This window comes from Dasypus novemcinctus, chromosome 21, assembly GCF_030445035.2.
Source record: "Dasypus novemcinctus isolate mDasNov1 chromosome 21, mDasNov1.1.hap2, whole genome shotgun sequence".
Lineage (NCBI taxonomy): Eukaryota > Metazoa > Chordata > Mammalia > Cingulata > Dasypodidae > Dasypus > Dasypus novemcinctus.
Genome location: NC_080693.1, coordinates 69,893,071 through 69,916,991, shown reverse-complemented (window position 1 = coordinate 69,916,991; position 23,921 = coordinate 69,893,071). Strand labels below are relative to the sequence as shown.

The following is a 23,921-nucleotide window of genomic DNA, read 5'->3' as shown; positions in this document are numbered from 1 at the left end:
GTGTTTTTCTGTCCCTCTGCAGTTCCAAAATAGCTGTTTCAGGCAGTTCCTGCAGTTTGATAGTTGTTTTGGTGGAAGGATTTTTTTTGTTCCTTGAAAATAAAAGCAAAATATGTCCATAAATTTGTATTTCCTTCCCCTTTTTATACAAAGTTAGAATACTATACATATTGTTCTGTACCTTTTTTCTTTTTTTAATATTTATTCGTGGAGATCATTTCCTTTCTGGATACAGTGATTGTCCTCAGTCCTTTTTATGACTGCATGGTTTTCCATTTTATGTACAATTCAACAGACCAGACCCATTTTGTGTGTGTGTGTGTCTAGACTTTTGCCATATAAATAATGCTGCAATGAATAGCCCTGTAGATAAGTCATTTAATAATTTTGTCAGTGTGGTATGAGAGAGATTTTTAGATCTAGGATTACTAGATTAATGGTATATACATATGTAATTTTTCTAGATATTGTCGATCCCCCTTTATCTACATTTTTCCATTTGTAATCCCACAAGCAATGTGTAGGATTGAATGCCTGTTAACCTACTGCTTCTCCACCTGAGTGTATTTTTGCCTGTCAGCCTGACAGCTGACAGTAGTTTTTGTATATAGTTTTACTTTGCATATTATTAGTTTGCATGGAGTAAGCATATTTCATGTTTAAATACCATTTTCATTTATTTTATGACTTGTCTGTTCATATATTTTCCTGTTTTTCTATTAGGTTGTGTTTTTCTCCTTCAAAAACATTTTCAGGGGCTTATTATACATTAGGGATAGGTTTTGTGATATAATGTCAGCAACTCTTTAGGTTGTTGATTTAAAGAGTATCATATTAGTGGCAGAAATGATATGCAGAGGTAGTGCCTTAATTTCTTAGTTACTATGGAAAGTCTTGGCTTTTAGTTTATGGCAGTGTTAATTTTTATATACTTTTTGGAACTATGCTCTTTATGATAATGTTGTCTTTTCTTAAAAAGTTAATCACTTTTAGGTGTTACCTTTTTAATTTGGGGGCATAGAATTTAGTAGAAAACCTAAAAGGTCAATAAAACTATTTTATTCTGTTTCTAATACTTTCTGAATACTTTTGAAAGGAAGAATATAAACTCTTCAGGCTTTGGGATTTTATCTCAACAAAACCATTTCTGTAGTATCTGGCGCACCCTAAATTTTGTGAGGTTATTGTGTTACTATTTTTTGTTTTGTTTTTTTGTCAGCTGTAGGTTATCTGAAACTTATACTATATAGACTATGATGATGAGTCAGCAAGTTAATTGACTGGGAGACTTAAAAAATAACTGATAGAATGTTGCTAGCAAATTTCATTTCATATATTAACTTATTCATACATGAATAGCTATTTTTTAAATCTTGTTTTGTAATGAAACCCTAAAACAGTTAAACATCTTTTCTGACAATTCGTTATTTTTTTAAACGTGATTTCCAATTTAAAAATTGGGTATTCTATTTTTCTAGAAGAACCTAACAAGACAAGTGACAGCAGTAAAACTAGTGCTACCACTACCTCCATCCAGCCTAATCTGGAAAACAGTAACAGCAGCAGTGAATTAAGTTCTTCCCAAAGTGACTCTGTTAAGGCAGCTGATGATCCTGAAAATGGAGAAAGAGAATCCCATACACCTGTCTCTATTCAAGAAGAGATAGGTAAGAATATACTTCATACATTAAAGAGAGCTTTTTCATACTTTTAATTAATTTTTTTTAAATTAAAGTTTGGTGTCAGGGTGGGGAGAATTAAGATTTTCTTTTCTTTTTTTAATCTTTTTTAAAACCTTTTTTTTTAAATACAAGTTGCATTTGCACTCATGTTTTTGTTTAATAAAATACACACAGAGCTAAAAATTGAGGTCCCATTTCAAATCCACTCTTCAAAGGTAACCACTATCAGAGTTTGGTGTGTAACATTTTAGTTCTTTCTCCTTGCAGTTAGTTATATTCATGTATGATCATTTATAAACTTTTTTTTCCATAAATGGGATCATTCTGCAAGTATTGTTCTGCTTTTTGTTTTTTTCCACTCAGTAATATATGTAGAGGATCTTTTCATGTTACAAATGGAATTCATTCTTACGCTGCGTGATATTCCACAGTATGGATGAACCATAATTCATTTGCTATTTCTCTGTTAATGATAGTTAGACTCCAGTTTTTTCATTATTACAAATAGTGGTGCTTTATAATATCCTTGACATATATACATCTTTGTGTACTTGTAAGTATTTTTGGCAGGATAGAAACAGGAAGTGGAATTGCTGAGTTCTGAATGGTAGGTACATTTTGAAATATTGATGGTTTCTGCTAAATTATACGAGAGGAATTTATATCAATACTTATTTCCCCATATTCTCACCTAATGGCAAAAAGCATTTCATTTAAAATTTTGCATTTCTTTCCTTACTAATGTGGTTGAGCTGCTTTTCACACATTCATTGAACTTCCTGTGAATTGCTTATTCATGTCTTTTGCTCATTTTTCTTGTTTTTTTATTGAGTTGGAGGAATACTCTGTGTGTCATGGCTATTAATCTTGCATATTTATTCATATAGTCATTAGTTATTTTTCACTCTTTCTATTGTCTTATACAGAAACTTACATTTTTTATAGTTAAATTTATCTGTCTTTTTTGTTTGGAGTTTCTGAATTTTATTTCTTACTAAGGAAGACCATTCCAATGCCAAAAATATAAAAATAATTTACCATAATTTCTCATAAGCCTTATATAACTTGTTTTTAGTCCATTTGGAGTATAATTTTTGCATATGGAATAAAGAGAGATCTGTTTTAACTAGGGCTTTTTTAACAGCAAGTGCCCAAATCAGTTTAAACTAGCTTAAGTGAAAGGGGGAATTTATTAGCTCATCTGTTTGGAAGTCCAAGATATTTTAAGGCACAACTGGACCCAGGATCAAAAATCTTTGTCTGCCTCTCTCACTCTCTCTCACCTTTTAAGTTTGCATATGTTTGTATGTTAATTGAATTCTCTCCTAATACAGACAATTTTTTTCCAAGTGGAAGGGAAGATGGCATCAGCAGTTTGTATTCATATCTTTCCAGGGTCTGTGACCCAAAGGCAAGGCCCCTACTCCTGCTCCAAATCAAAAGTCCTTGAGGAAGGAATTTGAGTGGCCTGTCTTGGATCATATTGTTCCCATCCCTGTGGCCAGGGCAGGCAAGGTATTATGATTGATAGCTCCAGCAAAAAGTTATGATTGGAGTGGGGATAGAGGTGCTTTTCCAAAAAAAGAGGGATGCTACAGAGACAGAAAACAGTAAATCCCACAATGTGACCTGTAAGTAGCTCAACACTTCCATGTATACTCATATTTGTTCCCATACCTACATCAATTGAAAACTTTTCCAAAAACCTCTTTCCCAAAATTTTATCTGGTTATTACAATTAGAGTCAAACTGGTGAACTTCTGCATGTTACACATTATGCTTGATCAGGTCCAGATGTAGCTCATGTTGGTCTCCCAATCCATGAGCCAAATGGTAAATTTAGCCACCTGTGACCACTCATTATCCTAGTAGTGGAAGGTGTTCTTTGACCAATCTGGCTGCTATTGGTTGTCCTAGAGGATGGCTATGGATGAGAGGCAAGAAAAGCATGGGAAGATTTCCCTTCTGGAGACCATTCTGCTTTAGCAGTCTAGTTCCAGCTGGCTGAAGAGGTTGCCAGGGATTTGCTTTAGGATTGAACAATCATATGTCCCAGTTTGGTAGGTTTGGAATTTTTTCCTGGTAATTGCACTTTATAGATTTATAAGTAGCCAGCTAGTACCTAAATGCCCAGAAACTTAGGTGAGGGTCTTTGAAGGTGACCTTCCTCCATCCTCCAATTTGTCTGCTTAGCAAGCCAATAGCCCTAGCTCTCAGTTTAATAGAATCTATCTAGGCTTCTGCCTCCTGGCATCATTAAGTAATGAGCTGCAGGGGTTCGGGTAAAGCAGATCTGTACTCAGCTTCCAGGCTGCATTGCAGTGTTTTATAATAAGAATTGTGGCCTTTGGGAGAGGATTTTGAAAAGACCTCCACTCTCAGCCTGTTGCCTTTCTCTGTCCCCTTTGGAGATGAGTTTTTTACCTTCTGGGTCTTATGTGCACTCAGTTTAGCAAGAGGCCAAGGATTGACTCAGCAATATTGGATTGATGCTGTATTGAGGGGCTCCTTTTATAAAGCTCTGTGCCACTCCTTTTGTGCTTTCAGGAAGTCTAGCCTAGTCCAACCATGCCTATAAAGTCTTTATTGTAGCACTTTATAAATGACTCCAAGAAGTAGCCAACATAGTTCTAACATCTTGGCATTTTACTACGTCAGTCTATCTGTAACTCCAGGATGGGTAGACTCGTGATCTAAGTCCCAATAGAAAATTGTTGACAGTCTGACCAATTGCTTTGCTCCCACAATATTGAAAGTTACTAGATTCCCAGCCTGGGTGGCAAAATGATGAGTATTACCACCCCATTGTGAGTTAGTCAGTGCCCTATTTTGGGGGTCAAAACCTTAAAATAGTCTACTGGATTGTTTAGAATTTGTTTGCAAATGACAGAAATCCAACTCAAATTTGCCCCAAAAAAAAAAAAAAAAAGAATTTTATTGGCTGGTTCATACAGTTGAGAAGTCCAGGGGTGGTGACAGCCTCTGGCATATTATTGGATTCAGGAAGCCAGTTGAGGTTATCCACAACTCTTTGTCTCACTTTTCCCTTCTAATAATCTTTTTCTCTCTGTAATAACTTTTTTTTTTGAGATTTATTTTTTATTTATTTCTCTTCCCTTCCCACCCCCCCGCCCAGTTGTCTGCTCTCTGTCCATTCGCTGTGTGCTCCTCAGTGACTGCTTCTATCCTTATCAGCGGCACCAGGAATCTGTGTTTCTTTTTTTTGTCTCGTCATCTTGCTGCGTCAGCTCTCCGTGTGTGCAGGACCATTCCTGGGCAGGCTGCACTTTCTCTCGCGCTGGGTGGCTCTCCCTAAGGGGTGCAGTCTTTGCGTGTGGGGCTCCCCTACGTGGGGGACACCCCTGCATGGCAGGACACATGGGCCAGCTCCACACAGGTCAAGGAGGCTCGGGGTTTGAACCGTGGACCTCCCATGTGGTAGACGGCACCCTAACCACCGGGCCAAGTCCACTTCCCTCTCTGTAATAACTTTATAGTCTCCTGTTATTAAGGTTTTCCCCATTTTGTGGGATTTATAGTAACTAACTCTCTAATTTACACTTTTCCTGCTCACTAATACAAAAAGCAAAGACCCTTTCTCCATGTTGGTGTAGGATGAATGACTTGGGCCATATAGCTAGTTCTGGGACAGTCACTGTGGTAGCCGGTGGAGTACTCTATCTGGTCAAGCTGGGTCCCATTGCCCACCCTAAAGAGACAGGATACTTAATTTGCAGCCCTTGCACAATCATATTATTGAAGTAGGGGGAAAGCATTTCCTCAAAAGAAAGAAGGGGTCTTGAAAAGATAGAGTTAACTAATGTCTAGTTTACTAAATGATCATAACCTGTTTACCCAAATTGTTAGTCAGTTTTCCCAATTCCATTTTCCCTACTTAATATAAAATGTCAATCTTATAATGTATAATATAGTAAATTCTCTGTCCTTTTATTTGCCAGTGGAAAATGGACAGTAATCTGAGAATTTTTAAATGTATAGAAGTTTTCAGCCAAAGTGAGATTCATGAGTATATGGAGGCGAAATTACTCCTGGGTAATTTTCCCACTTTTTAAAATTAAGAGACTATGAAAATGTCTTTATTAGATAAAAAAATAGATTTAGTTGACTTTTACATTAATAAGCATGCACAGATATTTATCTAGATTCCTTTAAGGGAAATGTTTAAAAGTTGTGTTTACAAGCTCAAAAGTATCAATTTCAGTGGAAAGCTTTCTAAAATTAATTATATCCCTTTATTTTTTTACAGAAATCTATATAGAATATATAAGGCAACGTTTTTATTAGTGCATACTTAGAGTTACTATCTTTATGAGTTTGTAGCACCCTCTCCCATTTTCCTAATATATGAACTTTGAAACTAGATAACCTAGGATGTTTGAATTTTCTGTAAAATCATAAATGACTACTCAGTAAAGTTCTGACATACTTTAAGTAAAACACCTAAGTATTAATGACCTTTGCTTTGGCCATTCAAGGATTTTTCTGTTTACTTTCTGGATCTTAAATGTGTACCAGATAGGAGTTTTAGATAAACTAGGTATTATTGTTATTTATGTGCCACCTACCCACTGTCGGGAGTTACTTTGTGACTGTTTTCATTTGGTAACAGGTGATTTCAAATCAGAGAAGTCTAATGGGGAAAGAAGTGAGTCTCCTGGAGCTGGAAGATGCACATCTGGTTCAACTCGAATTATCACAAGATTAAGGAATCCAGATAGCAAACTTAGTCAGCTGAAGAGCCAGCAGGTGGCAGCTGCAGCCCATGAAGCAAATAAATTATTTAAGGAGGGCAAAGAGGTGTGTTCTTTTTGCTTTAGAAAAGAAGTCTCTGGAATGAAATAATTTTAATTACCATTACTTAAAAACAAGGGCAGGAAGTTTGTAGACTTACTATTGAATTGTATTTTCCCTGCTTGTAAGAGAGTAGTGGGTAACAAATTTTGTAAAATGTTACGTTTATGTCACATTAAGTGTACCTGTGTACCCAAATTTCATGCATAGAAATGTTATAAATGGATGGTATACTTTCTCACTACATGATCACTTTTATTATAAACAATTCTAAAGAGATAGAGTCTTTTGTATATGCTAGTGAATGGTCTGTAGGTGGGGCTATCTATCTAAGGACTATAGTGATTTAGTGCTCAGTTCTAGCTATGAACAAATTCAGTAAAACCTGCAGCTAATGGGTGGGGCTTACCACTTCAAAGCAGAGAATAGTACTGCTTCTCAGTTCTGATTATGGACAACAGGATCAAAGTTAGGGCTCAGTATCTCTACCCCCAGCTAGTCATAGTGACAGAACTAGAGCCACAGCTGTGTTTCCCAGACTTAAGGATTATTTGCAGAGTAAATGTACAAGAATATACAATATTCTTTTTTCTTCCAGTGGTTTTCAAAAACTTCTTTTTGGCTGTGACCCTCAGTAAGAAATATTTTTTTTTTATAGTGACCCATACACATGTTCAAAAGGTTCCTGAAATGTATTTTAACTTTACTGTGTGGGAAGCACTCTAATATTTTCTCCTGTAGTCTAGTCTATTTTATTTTTTTTAAAAGCTGAGTAAGACCTCCTTTTGATTTCAAAAGTTAGGAACATTTGCTTGGAAACACTCCTTTAAATTATCCATGAGATTTTATACTAAAGCTGGAAAAATAAAAAGAACAGAAGAAAAAATTTTTTTGAAAGATAGTCCACAGTAATACCCTCTCTTTTCCCCAAAAGTATATGTTACAAGCTTGAAATAATAGATGAATAATTCACACATATAGTTTCGTTTCATATGTATGTTTGAGATACCTGAAACTATGTAATAGTGTGTGACAAATAACAGGCACTTAATAAATATAGATTTTTTTCTTTTTACAGGCATCTTTGTTACTTAATCATAAATAATTAACTTTGAAGCTTTAATAATCATAATGTAGCTTGTAGACTTTTTTTGGAATTATTACGAGTTGTTGAAAGATAGTTGATCTGACTGATTTACATCGTTGATATAAATAATGGAGTCTTTTTATTTTCTTGGTCAGGTTCTGGTAGTTAACTCTCAAGGAGAAATTTCACGGTTAAGCACCAAAAAGGAAGTGGTCATGAAAGGAAATATTAACAATTATTTTAAATTGGGTCAAGAAGGGAAGTATCGTGTCTACCACAATCAGTACTCCACCAATTCATTTGCTTTGAATAAGCACCAGCACAGAGAAGATCATGACAAGAGAAGGCATCTTGCACATAAATTCTGTCTGACTCCAGCTGGAGAATTCAAATGGAATGGTTCTGTTCATGGGTCCAAAGTTCTTACCATTTCTACTCTGAGACTGACTATTACCCAATTAGAAAACAACATACCTTCATCCTTTCTTCATCCCAATTGGGCTTCACACAGGTAAAGGAAACTAATATTAATTTACTGTTGTAAACATATTATACTAAATGTATATTAAATTATTATTAGAAGAGTGCACTTTAAAATGTCATTACCTAGGAAACGGACTTGGCCCAGTGGTTAGGGTGTCCGTCTACCACATGGGAGGTCCGCGGTTCAAACCCCGGGCCTCCTTGATCTGTGTGGAGCTGGCCCATGCGCGGTGCTGATGTGAGTAAGGAGTGCCCTGCCACGCAGGGGTGTCCCCCGCGTAGGGGAACCCCACGCGCAAGGAGTGCACCCCATAAGGAGAGCTGCCCAGCGCGAAAGAAGTGCAGCCTGCCCAGGAATGGCGCTGCCCACACTTCCCGTGCTGCTGACGACAACAGAAGCGGACAAAGAAACAAGATGCAGCAAATAGACACAGAGAACAGACAACCAGGGGGGAGGGGAGGGGGGGATTAAATAAATAAATAAATCTTTAAAAAAAATAAAATGTCATTACCAGTGAATTGAATGAAGTCAGTTTAGTCAGCAAACAGTGAAGAGGTTAGTTGTGCAAGTATGTATTAAAATTACTAAACAAGCACTAGCATTTTATTTCTAGGAAGCAGAGTCTTTATCCCTGGAATCAAGTGGAAGCCAGATAAAGTTTGAGAACATCATAGAAGGTTTAAGGAGTTGTAGGACTAAATGGCCTCTAGGTTTCCTTCCAAAGTTCAAAATTTCTGATTTTGTAGAAACTTCCCATAGCAGTATATTTATATCTGCTTAGCTTAGAAATGTATGTACTATAAGTTGAAGTTATCATAAATGAAAACTATTATGCTTTTAATATGAGATTAACCAAGTGTATTAATTTCTTTATTTTCTTCTGATACTTAGAGCAAATTGGATCAAGGCAGTTCAGATGTGTAGCAAACCCAGAGAATTTGCGTTGGCTTTAGCTATTTTGGAGTGTGCAGTTAAGCCAGTTGTCATGCTACCAATATGGCGAGAATCTTTAGGACATACCAGGTAAGTGAATTCCAGACCTTGTTAATGATGAATATTGGATTCTTTTTTGAAGTATTAATTAACTAATAATGAAAGTTAACATATTCAACATACCACATTAAAGACTTAGCCCTTCTTGGCCTTATTTTCCTCGTCTATAGGATGTAAATATTGTTGAACATTAGTTTTTAAAGATTTATTTTATTTTTTTATTTACCCCCCACCCCTTGCGGCTTGCTTGCTGTCTGCTCCCTATATCCATTCGCTGCGCATTCTTCTGCTTGTCTGCTTGTCTCCCTTTGTCGTGTCATCTTGCTGTGCCAGCTCTCCACAGGTGCAGGGCATCAGCTCTCCACGGGGCATGGACCAGCCTGCCTTCACAAGGAGACCCTGGGATGCGAACCTAGGACCTTCCATATGGTAGATGGGAGCCCAGTCGATTGAGCCACAGCTGCTTCCCTGAACATTAGTTTTTATTTACAACATAGGATCATGATAAAGATGAAATGATATCAGATAAATGAAAATTTAAAATGTTTTCTAAAGTAAAAAGCATTTCTATTAACTAGAAAGGGCACTCATGTATTTTGAATATCTATTCTAAAATATGCCAAGTACTATGTTTAGAGTTAAGTGTCTGGCCAAAGATCATGTAGCTCCTCAGTGGAACTAGACTTCAGGTGATTAAAAAATAGATAAATCAATCTTGTGACTTGAATCTAATTTTTAGCCCTGATATATATATATATTTTTTTTTAATTATTTTTTTTTAAAATTACATTATGAAAAATATGAGGTCCCATTCAACCCCACCACCCCCGCCCCCCACTCCCCCCACAGCAACACTCTCTCCCATCATCATGACACATCCATTGCACCTGGTAAGTTCATCTCTGAGCATCACTGCACCCCATAGTCAATGTCCCACATCATAGCCCAGACTCTCTCACGTTCCATCCAGTGGGCCGTGGGGGGATCTATAATGTCCCGTAATTGTCCATGAAGCACTATCCAGGACAACTCCACGTCCCAAAAATGCCTCCACATCTCATCTCTTCCTCCCGTTCCCCACACCCAGCAGCCACCATGGCTACCGTTCCCACACCCATTCCACATTTTCTCTGTGGACATTGGATTGGTTGTGTCCATTGCACATCTATGTCAAGTGAGGGCTTAGATTCCACATGGGTACTGGATGCACTCCTCCCGCTTCCAGTTGTAGACACTCTAGGCTCCATGTTGTGGTGGTTGACCTTCTTCAACTCCATGTTAGCTGAGTGGAGTAAGTCCAATAAATCAAAGTGTAGGAGCTGAAGTCTGTTGAGGCTCTGGGCCTGGGTGTCATATTATCAGTCCAGAGATTCGAATCCCCTACATATATCTTAAACCCAGCACCAACTACAATTCCAGTAAAGTAGCATGCAAGTCTTGTGAAAAGAGATCCCCTCTGAGTCCAATTCCATCACGCAGAAACACCAGCTCCAAAGAAGGGCCATCTGTCATGGCAGTGAACCCCTTCTGCCATGACCATAGAACCCGTGGGTCTCTATCCCTCAAAAGAACCAATACCTGGGGTTGTATCTACCTTATCTGTCTCTTAGACTCTGTTCAGTTGTACATAGGGGTATTCCTTCTGACAACCTCCAGACTCTTTTTTAGAGACTCACAGCCTTATAATCTCATTTCTCCTTTCCATTTCCCCCTTACATTAGGTCAAACAGCTTCCCGAAGTCATGTTATTCTATGTAGACAGGTATATTCTGCTGTTCCGCATTGAATCTTTAATTCAAGGTCATTTTCTAGTTGCTTCTTCAGCTGGTATGTGGTAGTGATCCCTCGGTGCCAGGGAGGCTCATCCCCGGGTGTCGTGTCCCACGCTGGGGGGAATGCATCGCATCTACACGCTGAGTTTGGCTGTGAGAGTGGCCACATTTGAGTAACATGAAGGCTGTCAGGAGGAAACCCTCAGGCACAATGCTACTCTAGGCCTTGTTCTTATTGCCGGTGTATAGGCTCAAAAGTGTAACCATTAGTATCACGAGCCCACTGTTGGGCCCTCCTTCCTTCCTGGTTCTTGCCGTTGCACCTGGAGGATTGCCGCTGCTCTCCCAGGGCCCACAACAGTGACCCCCCGGCCAGGAGCCCAGTACCCCCCCAGCTGTTGTTTTTGTTTCCACTATGAGTATATATAGACATTACCATATACCCTGGGCATATGCCCTGTATAACTCCCTGTCAACCATATATATCCTGTCAATAACATCCCATATCAGTATTATATATATTTTTTAACTTTTAAAAAATTGTTATTAAAAAACTACTATATAAGCTATGGTAAAAAAAAAAGTAAAATATTAATGAAGAGTATAAAGTAAAAAGTAAAGACTCATGCTTTCCCTGCCCTCCCCCCCCACTACTGGACTCATCCCCTGTAATTTTAAAAATATAAATATATTTCGTGTTTTCTATATCTATGGTTTGTTTTATAGTAAAAAGGTTTTTAAGTACATTTATACTCACAAAACGTTTTTCATCTTTTAAGGATTGCACCGAGTTTTCTTTGATTTTCCCCACATATTTTTCTCAATGCTTTTTTCTCCTCTCTCTTCACCCTCCTATTTTGATACAATTGTTTCTATCCATAGAGAATTCCTTAAATGGAATGGACTTCTTAGAATTAAAAAAAAAAAAAGGGTTAAATTAAGGTGCTACCAAATTGCATACCACGGAACGGAGAGCTAAATGGCACATCTTTATTCTACTTCTCAACACTCTTTCAGTTTTACCAGGGTAGAGAAAGGGAAGAGACAGAGGCAGTTGTGAGGCAGTATTGTTTGTATTTCTGTTTTGCCTTTTCTATTCTTTTTGCTTCTTCTCTTCCTCCAGACTTGCCCAAAATCATTCTGTCCCGACATTCCCCTATTTATTGATCATTCTGAAACTTGTGTTGGTAGACCAAGCAACCTTGTCTCTGGTGGTAAAGCCTAATTTTTGGGAACAAAGCTAATCTAAACGCTGCTAAATAAAATCCCTCATAGTTAAATATAACTTAAAATTACTTAACAATACCTTTCATAGATTTTTTTTAAGGAGGTGCTGGCGATTAAACCCAGGTCCTCATACATGGAAAGCAGACACTCAACCACTTGAGCTACATCCACTCTCCTGATTTGTTTTTTGTTTTTTTAAAGATTTTCTTTCTTTCCTCTTCCTTCTGTTGTCTGATCTCTGTGTCCACTCACTGTGTGTTCTTCTGTATCCACTTGCACTCTTGTCATGCAGCACCAGGAAACCGTGTTGCTTTTTTTTGTTGTGTCATCTTGCTGCATCAGCTCTCTGTGTGTGCGGTTCCGCTCCTGGGTAAGCTGCCCTTTTTTTGCACAGGGTGGCTCCCCTTGCAGGGCACACTCCTTGCGCGTGGGGCACCCCTACATGGGGGACACCTCCGAGTGGCATGGCACTCCTTGGGCACATCAGCACTGCATAGGTCAGGAAGCCCTGGGTATCGAACCCTGGACCCTTCATATGGTAGGTGGATGCTCTATCAGTTGAGCCACAACCGCTTTCCCCTAATTTCTTTTTAAACATTAAGCATTTTAATAGATTATGGAATTGAATTTTTTTAAAAAATTCAAGTTATTTTTTTCCTTTCTGGTTCGTCATTATGACTATCTCCTGAACACGTAGAGTTACAAAACTATAATTGTTGATTGTATTACTGTCACACATCTCGTAATATATATGAAAGAACTCTTTTTAATATGATGATAAGATAATATAGAACACTTTGTATTTTAAAAACTAGAAACCATGATTCAGGAATATTCCAAATAATTGGATGTCTGCTTCTTAATTATGATGACAAACTTCTTCTAAGACTGTTCTAAGGAAATATTTAGAATCGCAAAGATTTTGCTTATTTTGATATTCAGTGATAAAGCTTTGAGAACAATCTAACAGTAGCAGAATATTTTTAGAATGGTAATTTATGATTTTTTGGGAGGAAATTATAAAATCTTTATTGAAAAGTAGTAAGTAATATCTAAATATATGTAAATATATCCTATGTTCATATTTAGGAAGAGTTGATGTTTTGAAAATGTCAGTTTTCTTCACATTAATGTATACATTCATTTCGGTTTCACTGAAAATTTTGGTAGGATTTTCTGTAAAATTTGATAGGATGATTTAATAATTTATATGGAAAGAGCCAGTAATATAAAGTATGAATTCCCCCTTATAGGGGAGACACTTATACTACCAGGTACCTAGACTTCTTTTAAGACTATAATAATACTGAGATATAGTTGGAAGATAAACAGATAGACCAGTGGTACAGATGGAGAGTCCAAAAAGAGACCAATGTATATGGTTGTGGAAATACGATATATGATAGAGGTAGCATTACAAAGGATGAATTCATTATTCAGTAAGAGGTAATAGGGCAATTAATTATCCATTTTGGTAGAAAATTGGGTTCCCTTCTTTTTACCATACCCAAAAGTTAATTCCAGTTAGAGTAAATTCTAAATATGAAAAGCAAAACTTTAAGAAGAGACTATAGGTGATTATTTTTATTACCCTCAAGCAGAAAAAGTTCCTTCCTTCCTGTTCTCCTTCGCTACTTCCTTATTTTTCCTTTCCTTCCCTTCTCTGTCCCATTTTCCTTAACAACCCTTTCTTTCTTCCCTCCCTCCCTTCCTTCCATACTTCATTCTTTTTCTCTGTCTTCTTGATTTTTTTTTCTCCTTCCAATTCATTCAGTCCTAATTCATTCAAGATTTCCCAAGAGATATATAAGGCAGGCATTATTGCTTCCATTTATAATAAGCATGTTATCTATCAGATGAGACTGAGTCTGCAGTGGAGTGTGTGTATGCACATACTTTTTAATAAAAGTTTTATGGAATATATGTTATAATGGGTGATAAAATAAGCACCTGCGAATTCACCACCCAACTTAAAAATGTATAAACTAATATTGCATCTACTTCCACATTACCTTTCCTTTATAATAAGGTATCACCCTTAAAAGACTGAGCCATAGATTATTTGAAGATATTTTTAGAGGTTTTTTTGGTATACTACAAATTGGTATACTACAATTGAAAAAGGGTTAATATCCACAATATAGTAGGGACCCACGTTCTGAGACCTGCCGTGAACGGCTTAAACTGGATATAAGCAAACACCAACGCCCTGTCATGCACAGTAGCAGTTACTTTTGCAGTTAGAGGTACTACAGAAAAACTAGCACAAGTTTTGTCTTTATGCTTCATCACTTTACAAATCAAAAATTTGCTCTTGCCATGTAACCTGGCAATCTTTGCATATGGTTTTGTTTTGTTTTTTCAGTCATCGTGAATTTTTACTTTTTCAGTATGGGAAGCACTTCACAGCTTCTCTTAGGCTTAGAAGCACTACCAGCAGCACTACTCTTGAGCTTTGGGGCCATTATTACAGTAAATAAGAACTTTCTTAAACAAAGGCACTGTGATAATACTGCAGTGTATATAATCTGTGAGAACACTGGAAGCAATGTAGGAAAAGTTTTGCATGGGAGCATGTGTATGGGGAGAAAGGGAGATGTCACATACTGGACTGGTGGTCTTCACCATGTTACAGTCTATACTCCCTTGGTGGGCAGTTTAAAACTTATGAACTGTTTCATTTTCTATTTTCTGGAGTTTTTCAAAATTTCCTATTTTTTTCTTTTTTTTTTCCCCTGTGGTTAACCACAGTTAACTGAATCAGTGGAAACCAAATCATTGGCTATAGGGGCATAGAGTATTGGCAAAGATGTGACACAATAAAAGGAGAATTCCGATACATAGCTGCTGAGAGGGTAATTAGTTGAATGGTTGGCACAACCATTTTAGAGAACAATTTCATAAAAGCAAAGTTGAACATGCAGTTCTACACCTAACTAAATACCTTAGAGAAACTTATACATGTATACAAGGAGACATGTAGAAAAATAAGAATGTTTCTTGCAGTTTGTGTTTTCACAATGACATTGGAAACAGTCTCTAAGTGTCCATAATCAGGCATGTTTCAGTTGTGTTTTATTCTTATAAGAGAATATTATACAGCAGTGAAAAACAAACTGCAGCAACAAGTGTCAACAAGATCAAATCTCATAAATGAAAAAAAGACTACATCTAATATGATACCATTTATGTAATGTTTAAAAATATATGTGCTAGGAAGTGGATTTGGCTCAACAGATAGAGTGTCCACCTACCACATGGGAGGTCCAGGGTTCAAACCCAGGGCCTCCTGACCAATGTGTTGAGCTAGCCACTCACAGTGCTGATGCGCAAAAGGAGTGCCGTGCCATGCAAGGATGTCCCCCGCGTAAGGGAGCCCCATGAGCAAGGAGTGCGCCCCGTAAGGAGAGCAGCCCTGTGTGAAGAAAGTGTGGCCCAGGTATGGCACCACACACATGGAGAGCTAACTGAGCAAAATGACAGAACAGAAAGAAACACAGATTTCTGGTGCCACTGACAAGAATCCAAGCAGACACAGAAGAACACACAGTGAATGGACAGAGAGAGCAGACAATGGGGTGGGGGAGAGAAATAAATAAAAGATATATATATATGTGCTAAAACTGTGTTGTAGTAATGTTTAGGGATATATAGACATTTGGGGTGAAAGATTAAGTAAATGCAAGGACTGTATGTTTGAAACTTAAATATACCTGTAAATAAGTCACCAGTGATGAATGAAAAATCATAATAGAGTAGAAAATATTTTAAACTGAATGTTCATAAAAATATTACATATATTGAAGTGTTGGGGATGCAAATAAAGAATACCTAAGGGAAATTTATAATTTTTAAGGCTTATATTAGAAAAGAAGAAAAACTTTCAATTAATTGGTTAGGTATACATCTCAAGAAGTCAGAAAAATAAATCCAACCTGAAGAAAAGAAATACTAAAGAGTAGATTTAGTAAAATGGAAAACAATATACATTAGATACTATTGTATGACAAACCTCCAATGGGATTATTAAGAGAAAAAGAGTGAAAATACAAGTATCAACCAATATTTTAATTTCCCATTAGCATTGGATTTTATCGCTTTCACAGGGTCCACAGACATAGTGTTTAGGCTTTCTATATCCACATTGATGAAAGTGGTCCACAGGGGATATAGGAGAGATTTAGGAAGGAGCCACACTGATCTGAAGCATTAGGCAGTAAGGCCTAGGCCACAATCTTTCCTCATGCAAGAAAAGGATTTCTGGTTTAGTTTCACAGATAACATTATATCTACGGTCAGGAGATGGGCAGCACTGGTTGATTTCATCAGTAAGTTATTCAAATTTCAAGGAACAGATAATTCTACTATTTAAACTCTTCCAAAAAGAAAATAAAACTACAACAACAAAAAGCAAACTGGAAAAAAAAAAAAAAACTTTCCCACAGAATAGAAAACAAAGGAAATCTTGCAGATTGTTTTTGTGAAACTATAAATCTGACGAGGTACCCCTCGAATAGAAAACTATGGCCCTGTTTCCATTATTATTAATCATTGATTAATAATTCATAGCAAATAGATATTTATACAGGAAATCTTATGAAATATATTCAGGAATAAAGAATAATAAACCACAGCTAAATGGGCTCCACCCTAGGCATGAAGGAATTGCTCAAATTAAGGGATTGTTAATATCATGCTATTTTAAAAAGGAAAAGGAAGAAAATTTTGATATGTTAGAAGGTATGTGTCTAAGTTCCTTATTCCTGATTTTTTTAAAAATCAAAAATACCACAGTTAGGAACAGATGAATGGTCTTTTTGTTTTTTGCCTTGTAAAGCTGTGTTTCAAACCAAACCACACTTTATGGTGAAACCCTTGAAGCATTCCCAATTATATTCTGGAGGAACAAAACACAGCTGCCCACTATTGCTATTATTTAACGTTTCCTAAAAGTACTGGCCAAATAAAACCGTGTAAATATATGGCAAGATGTAACACAATTATCTTATGCAGTTGATCTCATTATATTAATATACTTTAAAAAACCTAAGAAAATTGACTGAAAAACTATTAAAAGCAATAAGAAATTTAATAAGGTGACTGGCCTACAGAACAATAGGTTTCTATATATATGTAGAATAACCATGTGGAAAATATAATAGGAATTTTGAGTTGAAATAAGAAATTTTTCTCCCTCTTGAACTCTGCTAAAACTATGACAAAGGGTTTTGTGTATGTTTTGTTTTGTTTTGTTTTGTTTTGTTTGAGGTACCGGGAGCCAGGACTGCGTATGTGGGAAGCCATCACTTAACCACTGAGCCACATTGGGTTCCCTGAGTTGGTTTTTTTGTTTGTTTTGCTTGTCGGTTCTTTTTGTATTTTCAGGAGTCACCGGGAACCGAACCTGGGACCTCCCATGTGGGAGGTGGGAGCTCAACCGCTTGAGTTATATCTACTCCCTGGCAAAGGGTTTTTAAGGCATAAACAATAAAGGAACAATAAAGGAAACAGCATCAGTAAAATTGTAGAAGCTGTAATATAGGTGGACAAATGGCAACCTGTCCAAGAAAGCTAAATCCCAAGTCAGTTAAAGAACTGAGAATTTATCCAAGACAACACAAACCGCTCAGTGGGCACAAAAGCAGAAAATACAGAACAGTCTGCTTCTGATCATATCTTTTTTGGATAGCGTGTATCTGTTTTACACTGTGCTTCTGCCAGACTCCCTGATTTTTGATGAGCCCTGTTATCTTCTAAGACTTTCTCATGATCATCTTGTCCACTGATTTTTCCAGAAGAGGGTCTTTTAAACTTTTTAGAAGGCTAAAACCAGACTATGATCCAGAGCCAAGTTTATATTCTCCTGGGAACTTTTTTAATAGAGACATTATTGGTCTTTTGCTCATGTAGCTAGTTTTATACTTGTTATTGAGTTTTCAAAAACTAAACTCTTTTTTTGGGTTACACACAAAGGTGATAAAACTATAAAGAAAAGTGAAGGAATGAATACCTTGGTAGAGGGCAAAATAAGCTTCTGATGTATTAATTATTGATAAAGTTCTACTTTTTTTTTTAAGATTTATTTTATTTCTCTCTCCGCCCCTGCCTGCCCACCCACCTGCCCCAGTTGTCTGTTCTCTGTGTCTATTTGCTGTGTTCTTCTTTTTGTCCACTTCTGTTGTTGTCAGCGGCACAGGAATCTGTGTTTCTTTTTGTTGCTTCATCTTGTTGCGTCAACTCTCCGTGTGTGTGACACCATTCCTGGGCAGACTGCACTTTCTTTCGCATTGGATGGCTCTCCTTACGGGGTGCACTCCTTGCACAAGTGGCACCCCTGTGTGGCAAGGCACTCCTTGTGCACATCAGCACTGTGCGTGGGCCAGCTGCACATGGGTCAAGGAGGCCCGGGGTTTGAACCGCGGACCTCCCATGTGGTAGATGGACACCCTATCCACTGGGCCAAGTCTGCTTCCCAAGTTCTATTTCTTAACCCAGTTATTTACATGTTAAAAAATGATGATGAAAGAAAAGATCCTAGCAACAAAACATCCCAATACACTTAGGAGTAAATTTAAGAAGAAATATAGGACCTTGTGAAGAAATCCTTAAAAATTTGCTAAAGACTTAAAGGACAATTTGAGTAAATTAAAAGATATATCACATGCTTTGATATGTATATACTACATTTTGTTAAGATGTCATTTCTCTTCTAATGTATAAAAAATATATATATATATAAAATTTATTTTCATTGTGATTGGGAGCCTCCTCTCCCAGGAGCAGGGAGGTGGAGGCTTGATCAAAATGATACTAATATTTAATTTGTCTAGAAAATTAGCATGCAAGAATAACTGGCAAGTTCTAAATAAGGAAAAAAATAATAGAATATATGTTAAAGCTACAATCAGAATAATTTCTACTAGAGAAGAAGTAGAGCAATAGATTAGAGAAACCAGAAATAGATGTAAACATATGTGGGAACTTAAATAGTGGTAGTTTTGTACATCAGACAAGGAAAAGGGCATATTTGGGCAAAATATAAACTAGCTTCCTGCCTTAGCAAAAAAATTCATATAGGTGAAGATGTAAAAAATAACTAAAAATAAGAAATAAAATTAGAATAAGAAAGCATGGATTTATTTATTTGTATTTTTGTTGTGATACTTTCTTTTTAAACAGATATAAAACCCAGATGCCGTAGAGGAAAAAAGTGGATACATGTATTTAAAATTCTGAGTGGAAAAATAATACTGTAATCAAACTCAAAAGACAGCTGACAAACTGAGGAAAAATATTTGCAGCACAAATGGAAAGTTTCCTTAATTGACAAAGACATTTTATAAATGAAAAGGATAAATAGTCCAATACAAAAAAGACAAAGGATTTGAACAGGTGTTTTACAGAAAAATAAATATTAAAGGCCAATAGACAGAAAAAAAATACTTCTCATAATTCAAGAAATATAAATCAAAGCAACAATGGGATAGTATTTTTTTACCTCTTTGGGCTAACAACTTGGAACTTTGACGCTAACACAGTTCACTTGAAGATGTGGGAAAGCAAGGTAGTTTCATGCATGGATGGCTGTGTGAAGTGTACAGATTTCAAGAGCAATTTGACATTTATCTTTTTTTTTTTTTTAAGATTTATTTTTTATTTATTTCTCTCCCCTTCCCCCCCCCTGTTGTCTGCTGTGTCCATTGGCTGTGTGTTCTTCTGCGTCCTTTTGCATTATCAGACGGCACCGGGAAACTGCATCTCTTTTTTGTTGTGTCATCTTGTTGCGTCAGCTCTCCATGTGTGCGGTGCCACTCCAGGACAGGCTGCGCTTTTTTCACATGGGGTGGGTCTCCTTGCGGGGTACGCTCCTTGCACGTGGGGCTCCCCTATGTGGGGGCGGCTCTGCATGGCATGGCATTCCTTCCCCACAGGAGCACTGCACGTGGGACAGCTTAACCACACGTGTCACCCATCCTTTTTTAAGTGCAAGAACTTTTCGATTCAGCTCTCCTACCACTGGGAGTATACTCCCCAAGTACAAGCTCCCCAAGTTTGCCAAGATAGATACAAAATGTTGTTTATTGTAGTTTTGTTTGTTCAGAAGAAACACACCAGAACCATGGGTACCACATGGATATTGGAACTGGAGTTGAAACTCAATCCATACTCCTAATCTGGCTTTCAGCTAGAACCATGGAGATGTGGAAGGAAAACCTGCCACCCAGTGCACCCACCAGTGTAGACCTGTACCAGGCTGCTGGGGCCTCCCTTTCTCTGGGCTGTCAGCAGTAGCTAAGATTTCTGCCCAACAGGCAGGATTGAACTCATACTAAACTCACCTGTGTTGCTGTCTCTCCCCAGAAGGATTGTTTTGGTGGCAGTAAAACAATAGAATTTTACTCTGAGATAGCTAGCATCACAGACTAGTTACAGCCCTGCCTCACTGGCCAGGCATTTTCTGCAAAGCCAAGCCTTTGTTTTTGGTGATGAGAATGGATCTTTTCCTTATGTGAACACCAAGAGCTCAAGCTGAGCCCACCCCAACTGTGAGCTCCCACAGTGTCACTGCACTAATGTTCTCCCCACTCAGTGCTCCCTTCCTGGTCCCTGTAAGTGAAGATGGCTCATTTGCCTGTCCATCCTGTCCTTATTCTGGTGGGCTGAACTATCAGGTCATCTGTAATTCTGTGCCTTCATCACTTGTCCCACTCCTTAGTTCCAAGAAGGTTGATGAATCGATGGGATTTGAGTCCGTAAGTTAGTCCCTAGTGAGAAACCACTCCCTTCTCTTCCTTTCATCGAATTTTAAAGATTTATTTTATCCCTCCCTCCCTCCCTATTCCCCCCCATTGTCTGCAGTCTGTGTCCATTTGCTGTTGTTCTTCTGTATCTGCTTATATTCTCAATTAGGCGGCTCTGGGAACTGATCCTGGGACCTTCTGGAGTGGGAGAGATGTGATTACTCTCTTACAGCAGCTACCTCAACTCCCCTGTTCTGCTACGTGTTCTTATTTTCTCTCCTCTGTGTCTCTTGTTACGTCATCTTGGTGCGCCAGCTCTCGCGTTGTGTTGGCACTCCTGTGCAGGGCTACTTTCCCACGCTGGGTGGTGTTCCCACACAGGGTGCTCTCCTGTGTGGGGCCACATTCCCACGTGGGCCAGCTTGCCCTCACCAGGAGGTCCTGGACCACCTATATGGTAGACAGGAGCCCAGTTGGTTGAGACACAATCTGTTTCCTCCTTATGTTAATTTTGGAAAGACTTTAAGAGCTTTATGGACTATTTTTGCTATACTAGTTATGTATGGGTAATAGGTCTGCGCTCCTGGCCTGGAGGAGGCTGATTCTAAGTCGTAGGGAGACTAAATCTTAAAAATGGAAGTAGTTAGCAAGTTCTGATTGGGTAGTGGGAAATGGAGATAAAAAGAATTCAATCCCATCCTACGTCTCTCCAGTACCACCACCCACCCCCAAGTTAACAGGAGGGATCTTTATTCTTACCACAATTATACATGAGTAATTGGCTAATGGGCTACATTTGGGTAGGGTATTGTATTAGTCAGCCAAAGGGGTGTTGATACAAAGTACCAGAACTCTGTTGGCTTTTATAAAGGGTATTTATTTGGTGTAGAAACTTACAGTTACAAGGCCTTAAAGAGTCCAGCTCAAGGTTACTTCCTCATCTAAAGTCCTTTGCCACATGTTGAAGCAACCCTCTGAAGGTTCAGCCTTCCTCTTCCTCTTAAGGCTCCCTGGGCCCAGTGTCTTCCTATCTCAGTTGTAGGCTGGAGGGCTTGTTTCTTTCTGGGCCATCTCAGCTGCTCTGTGCTCTTACAAAGTGAGCTGTAAACTATCAGATGAATGGCTCATCTTTCCTGGGGCTGCAGGGTCAAAGCTAACAAGTTCTTTTCCATGTCTGTGTAGCTCTCTCTATTCCTTTGTCTATTTTTTTCCTCCATCTTCTTGATTATCTGTTCATTTAGCCCACAGAGGGAACTCAAAATGAGTCACCCTAATGATGTGGTCAAATCGAAGCCCTAATCTTGATTTAATCAAGTAAACATAAAAGCTTTGAATTTAAATCAATCAAAGGGTATCATGCCCAGAGAAACAGAACAGTTTACAAACATAAATAATATCTCTTTTTGTAATTCGTAAATAATATCAAACTGCCACAGGTATGATATACAGTCATCCCTGGGTTCTTAAAAAGCAGATCTTCTACCACTAGAGTTCTTAGGTACAGGAGCTCTTCTCTGTAGATTTTGATTCATGTCCCAGTTTATGGGAAATATTCCCATTCGTGAATATCTAGTCTAATCACCTAAATGTGGAGCTAGGAGGCACTTCTCAACTCAGGCCTGCCCATCTCCTTACTGATAGGTGCAATGATAGCCTTTTCCTGCCTGAGAAAGACTGTGAACTATGCCATTATTGTCTAATGATGGCGATCAGTGTGGCTCCTCCTTCCCAAGCCTCCTCCCCATCTGAAAGGGACATCCCCGTGGGGCTCCTTTCTCTGTAGATGTAGGAAGTCTGAATACTGGGTTCCTGGACCCTGTGAAGGCTTTAGTTTTTAGATTTCTTAAAATCTTTTTTTGAAAGAGAAACACTCTAGAAATAAAATGTTCTTTAATAGGAAACTGTTTCAATTAAAAGAATACTATAGTGTAACTGTGTAGTGGTATATTATTTAAGACTTCAAAATGACCTGTATATTCTGATATGGTACTGTTTGTCCGTATCATGAAATTATACATCTTATTTTTGTCTGTTGGGATTGTCTGGATTATGGGATTCTAACTAACCGTTCTTGGTTTTCATCTTCCTAATTTTCATTATTACGTTTTCAGCTTCTCTTGTTTATTTTTCCTTGTATTCTTAGGTTACACAGGATGACATCAATTGAAAGAGAAGAAAAGGAGAAAGTTAAAAAAAAAGAGAAAAAACAAGAAGAAGAAGAAACAATGCAACAAGCTACATGGGTGAAATACACATTTCCAGTGAAACATCAGGTCATTTTATTATACTCTTTTTTATATAAGATTGACCATTTCTGTTGACTCTTGCTCTACAACCTGAATCTTTTTTTTTTTTACTTTTTAACATGGTCTTATAATTAATATAGCTGCAGTGAAGTAACTGGCAATTTTATAAGCATAAGTTTGTCTTAATAGAAAGTATGTGGGTTATTAGACCAATCTATTGAAATTGTTGTAAAAGTGTGAATTTTGTGTATTAGAAAAGATTAAGTTCTTTCATATATTTTTGACTCCCAGGACAAGCAAACCGATTGGTAAATTTGAATGATTTGCCTGACTGTTAATGATCTCATTTGGTAAGAATGTATAAAAGCACACGTGCATTATCAGCAATGTTATTCTTATTGTTTAATCAAAATGTTTTCATTTTTACCAGGTTTGGAAACAAAAAGGAGAGGAATACAGAGTAACAGGATATGGTGGTTGGAGCTGGATTAGTAAAACTCATGTTTATAGGTTTGTTCCCAAATTGCCAGGCAATACTAATGTGAATTACAGAAAGTCTTCAGAAGAAAGTAAGTAATTGAAGTTATTTTTCCTGCATAACTGTTTCTTATAAATTCGTAGTATACCGGCCATATTTTGGATAGGCGCATTTTTCTGAAAGTTTTAACAGAACATGTTATTACTTATAAACCCTAAAGATTTAAAAATTACATTTGTTCACAGGTTTGGGTTTTTTTTTTCTTTTTCTTTCTTTTCTTTTTTGTTTGTTTTGTTTTGTTTTTAGGAGGTGCCAGGGATTAAACCCAGGACCTCACCCATGGGAACCACGTGCTCAACCATTTGAGCTGCATCTGTTCCTTAGTCACAGGATTTTGAT

At 37.6% G+C, this 23,921-nt stretch overlaps 1 protein-coding gene across 15 annotated transcripts in view; it reads left to right on the top strand.

Moving 5' to 3' along the window:
• The window catches only part of BPTF (bromodomain PHD finger transcription factor), a 175,804-nt gene that overhangs the window by 89,114 nt on the left and 62,769 nt on the right, over positions 1–23,921 (top strand). For 11 of the 15 annotated variants that reach the window (XM_058284557.2, XM_058284553.2, XM_058284558.2 and 8 more), the window contains 6 exons: positions 1,479–1,667; positions 6,313–6,500; positions 7,737–8,092; positions 8,957–9,088; positions 22,942–23,071; positions 23,475–23,613. In XM_058284557.2, the coding sequence (XP_058140540.1) occupies positions 1,479–1,667; positions 6,313–6,500; positions 7,737–8,092; positions 8,957–9,088; positions 22,942–23,071; positions 23,475–23,613 (1,134 nt within the window). The remainder of the gene's footprint in view (positions 1–1,478; positions 1,668–6,312; positions 6,501–7,736; positions 8,093–8,956; positions 9,089–22,941; positions 23,072–23,474; positions 23,614–23,921) is intronic. The other 4 variants (XM_058284554.2, XM_058284560.2, XM_058284562.2 and 1 more) reach the window with 2 other exon arrangements.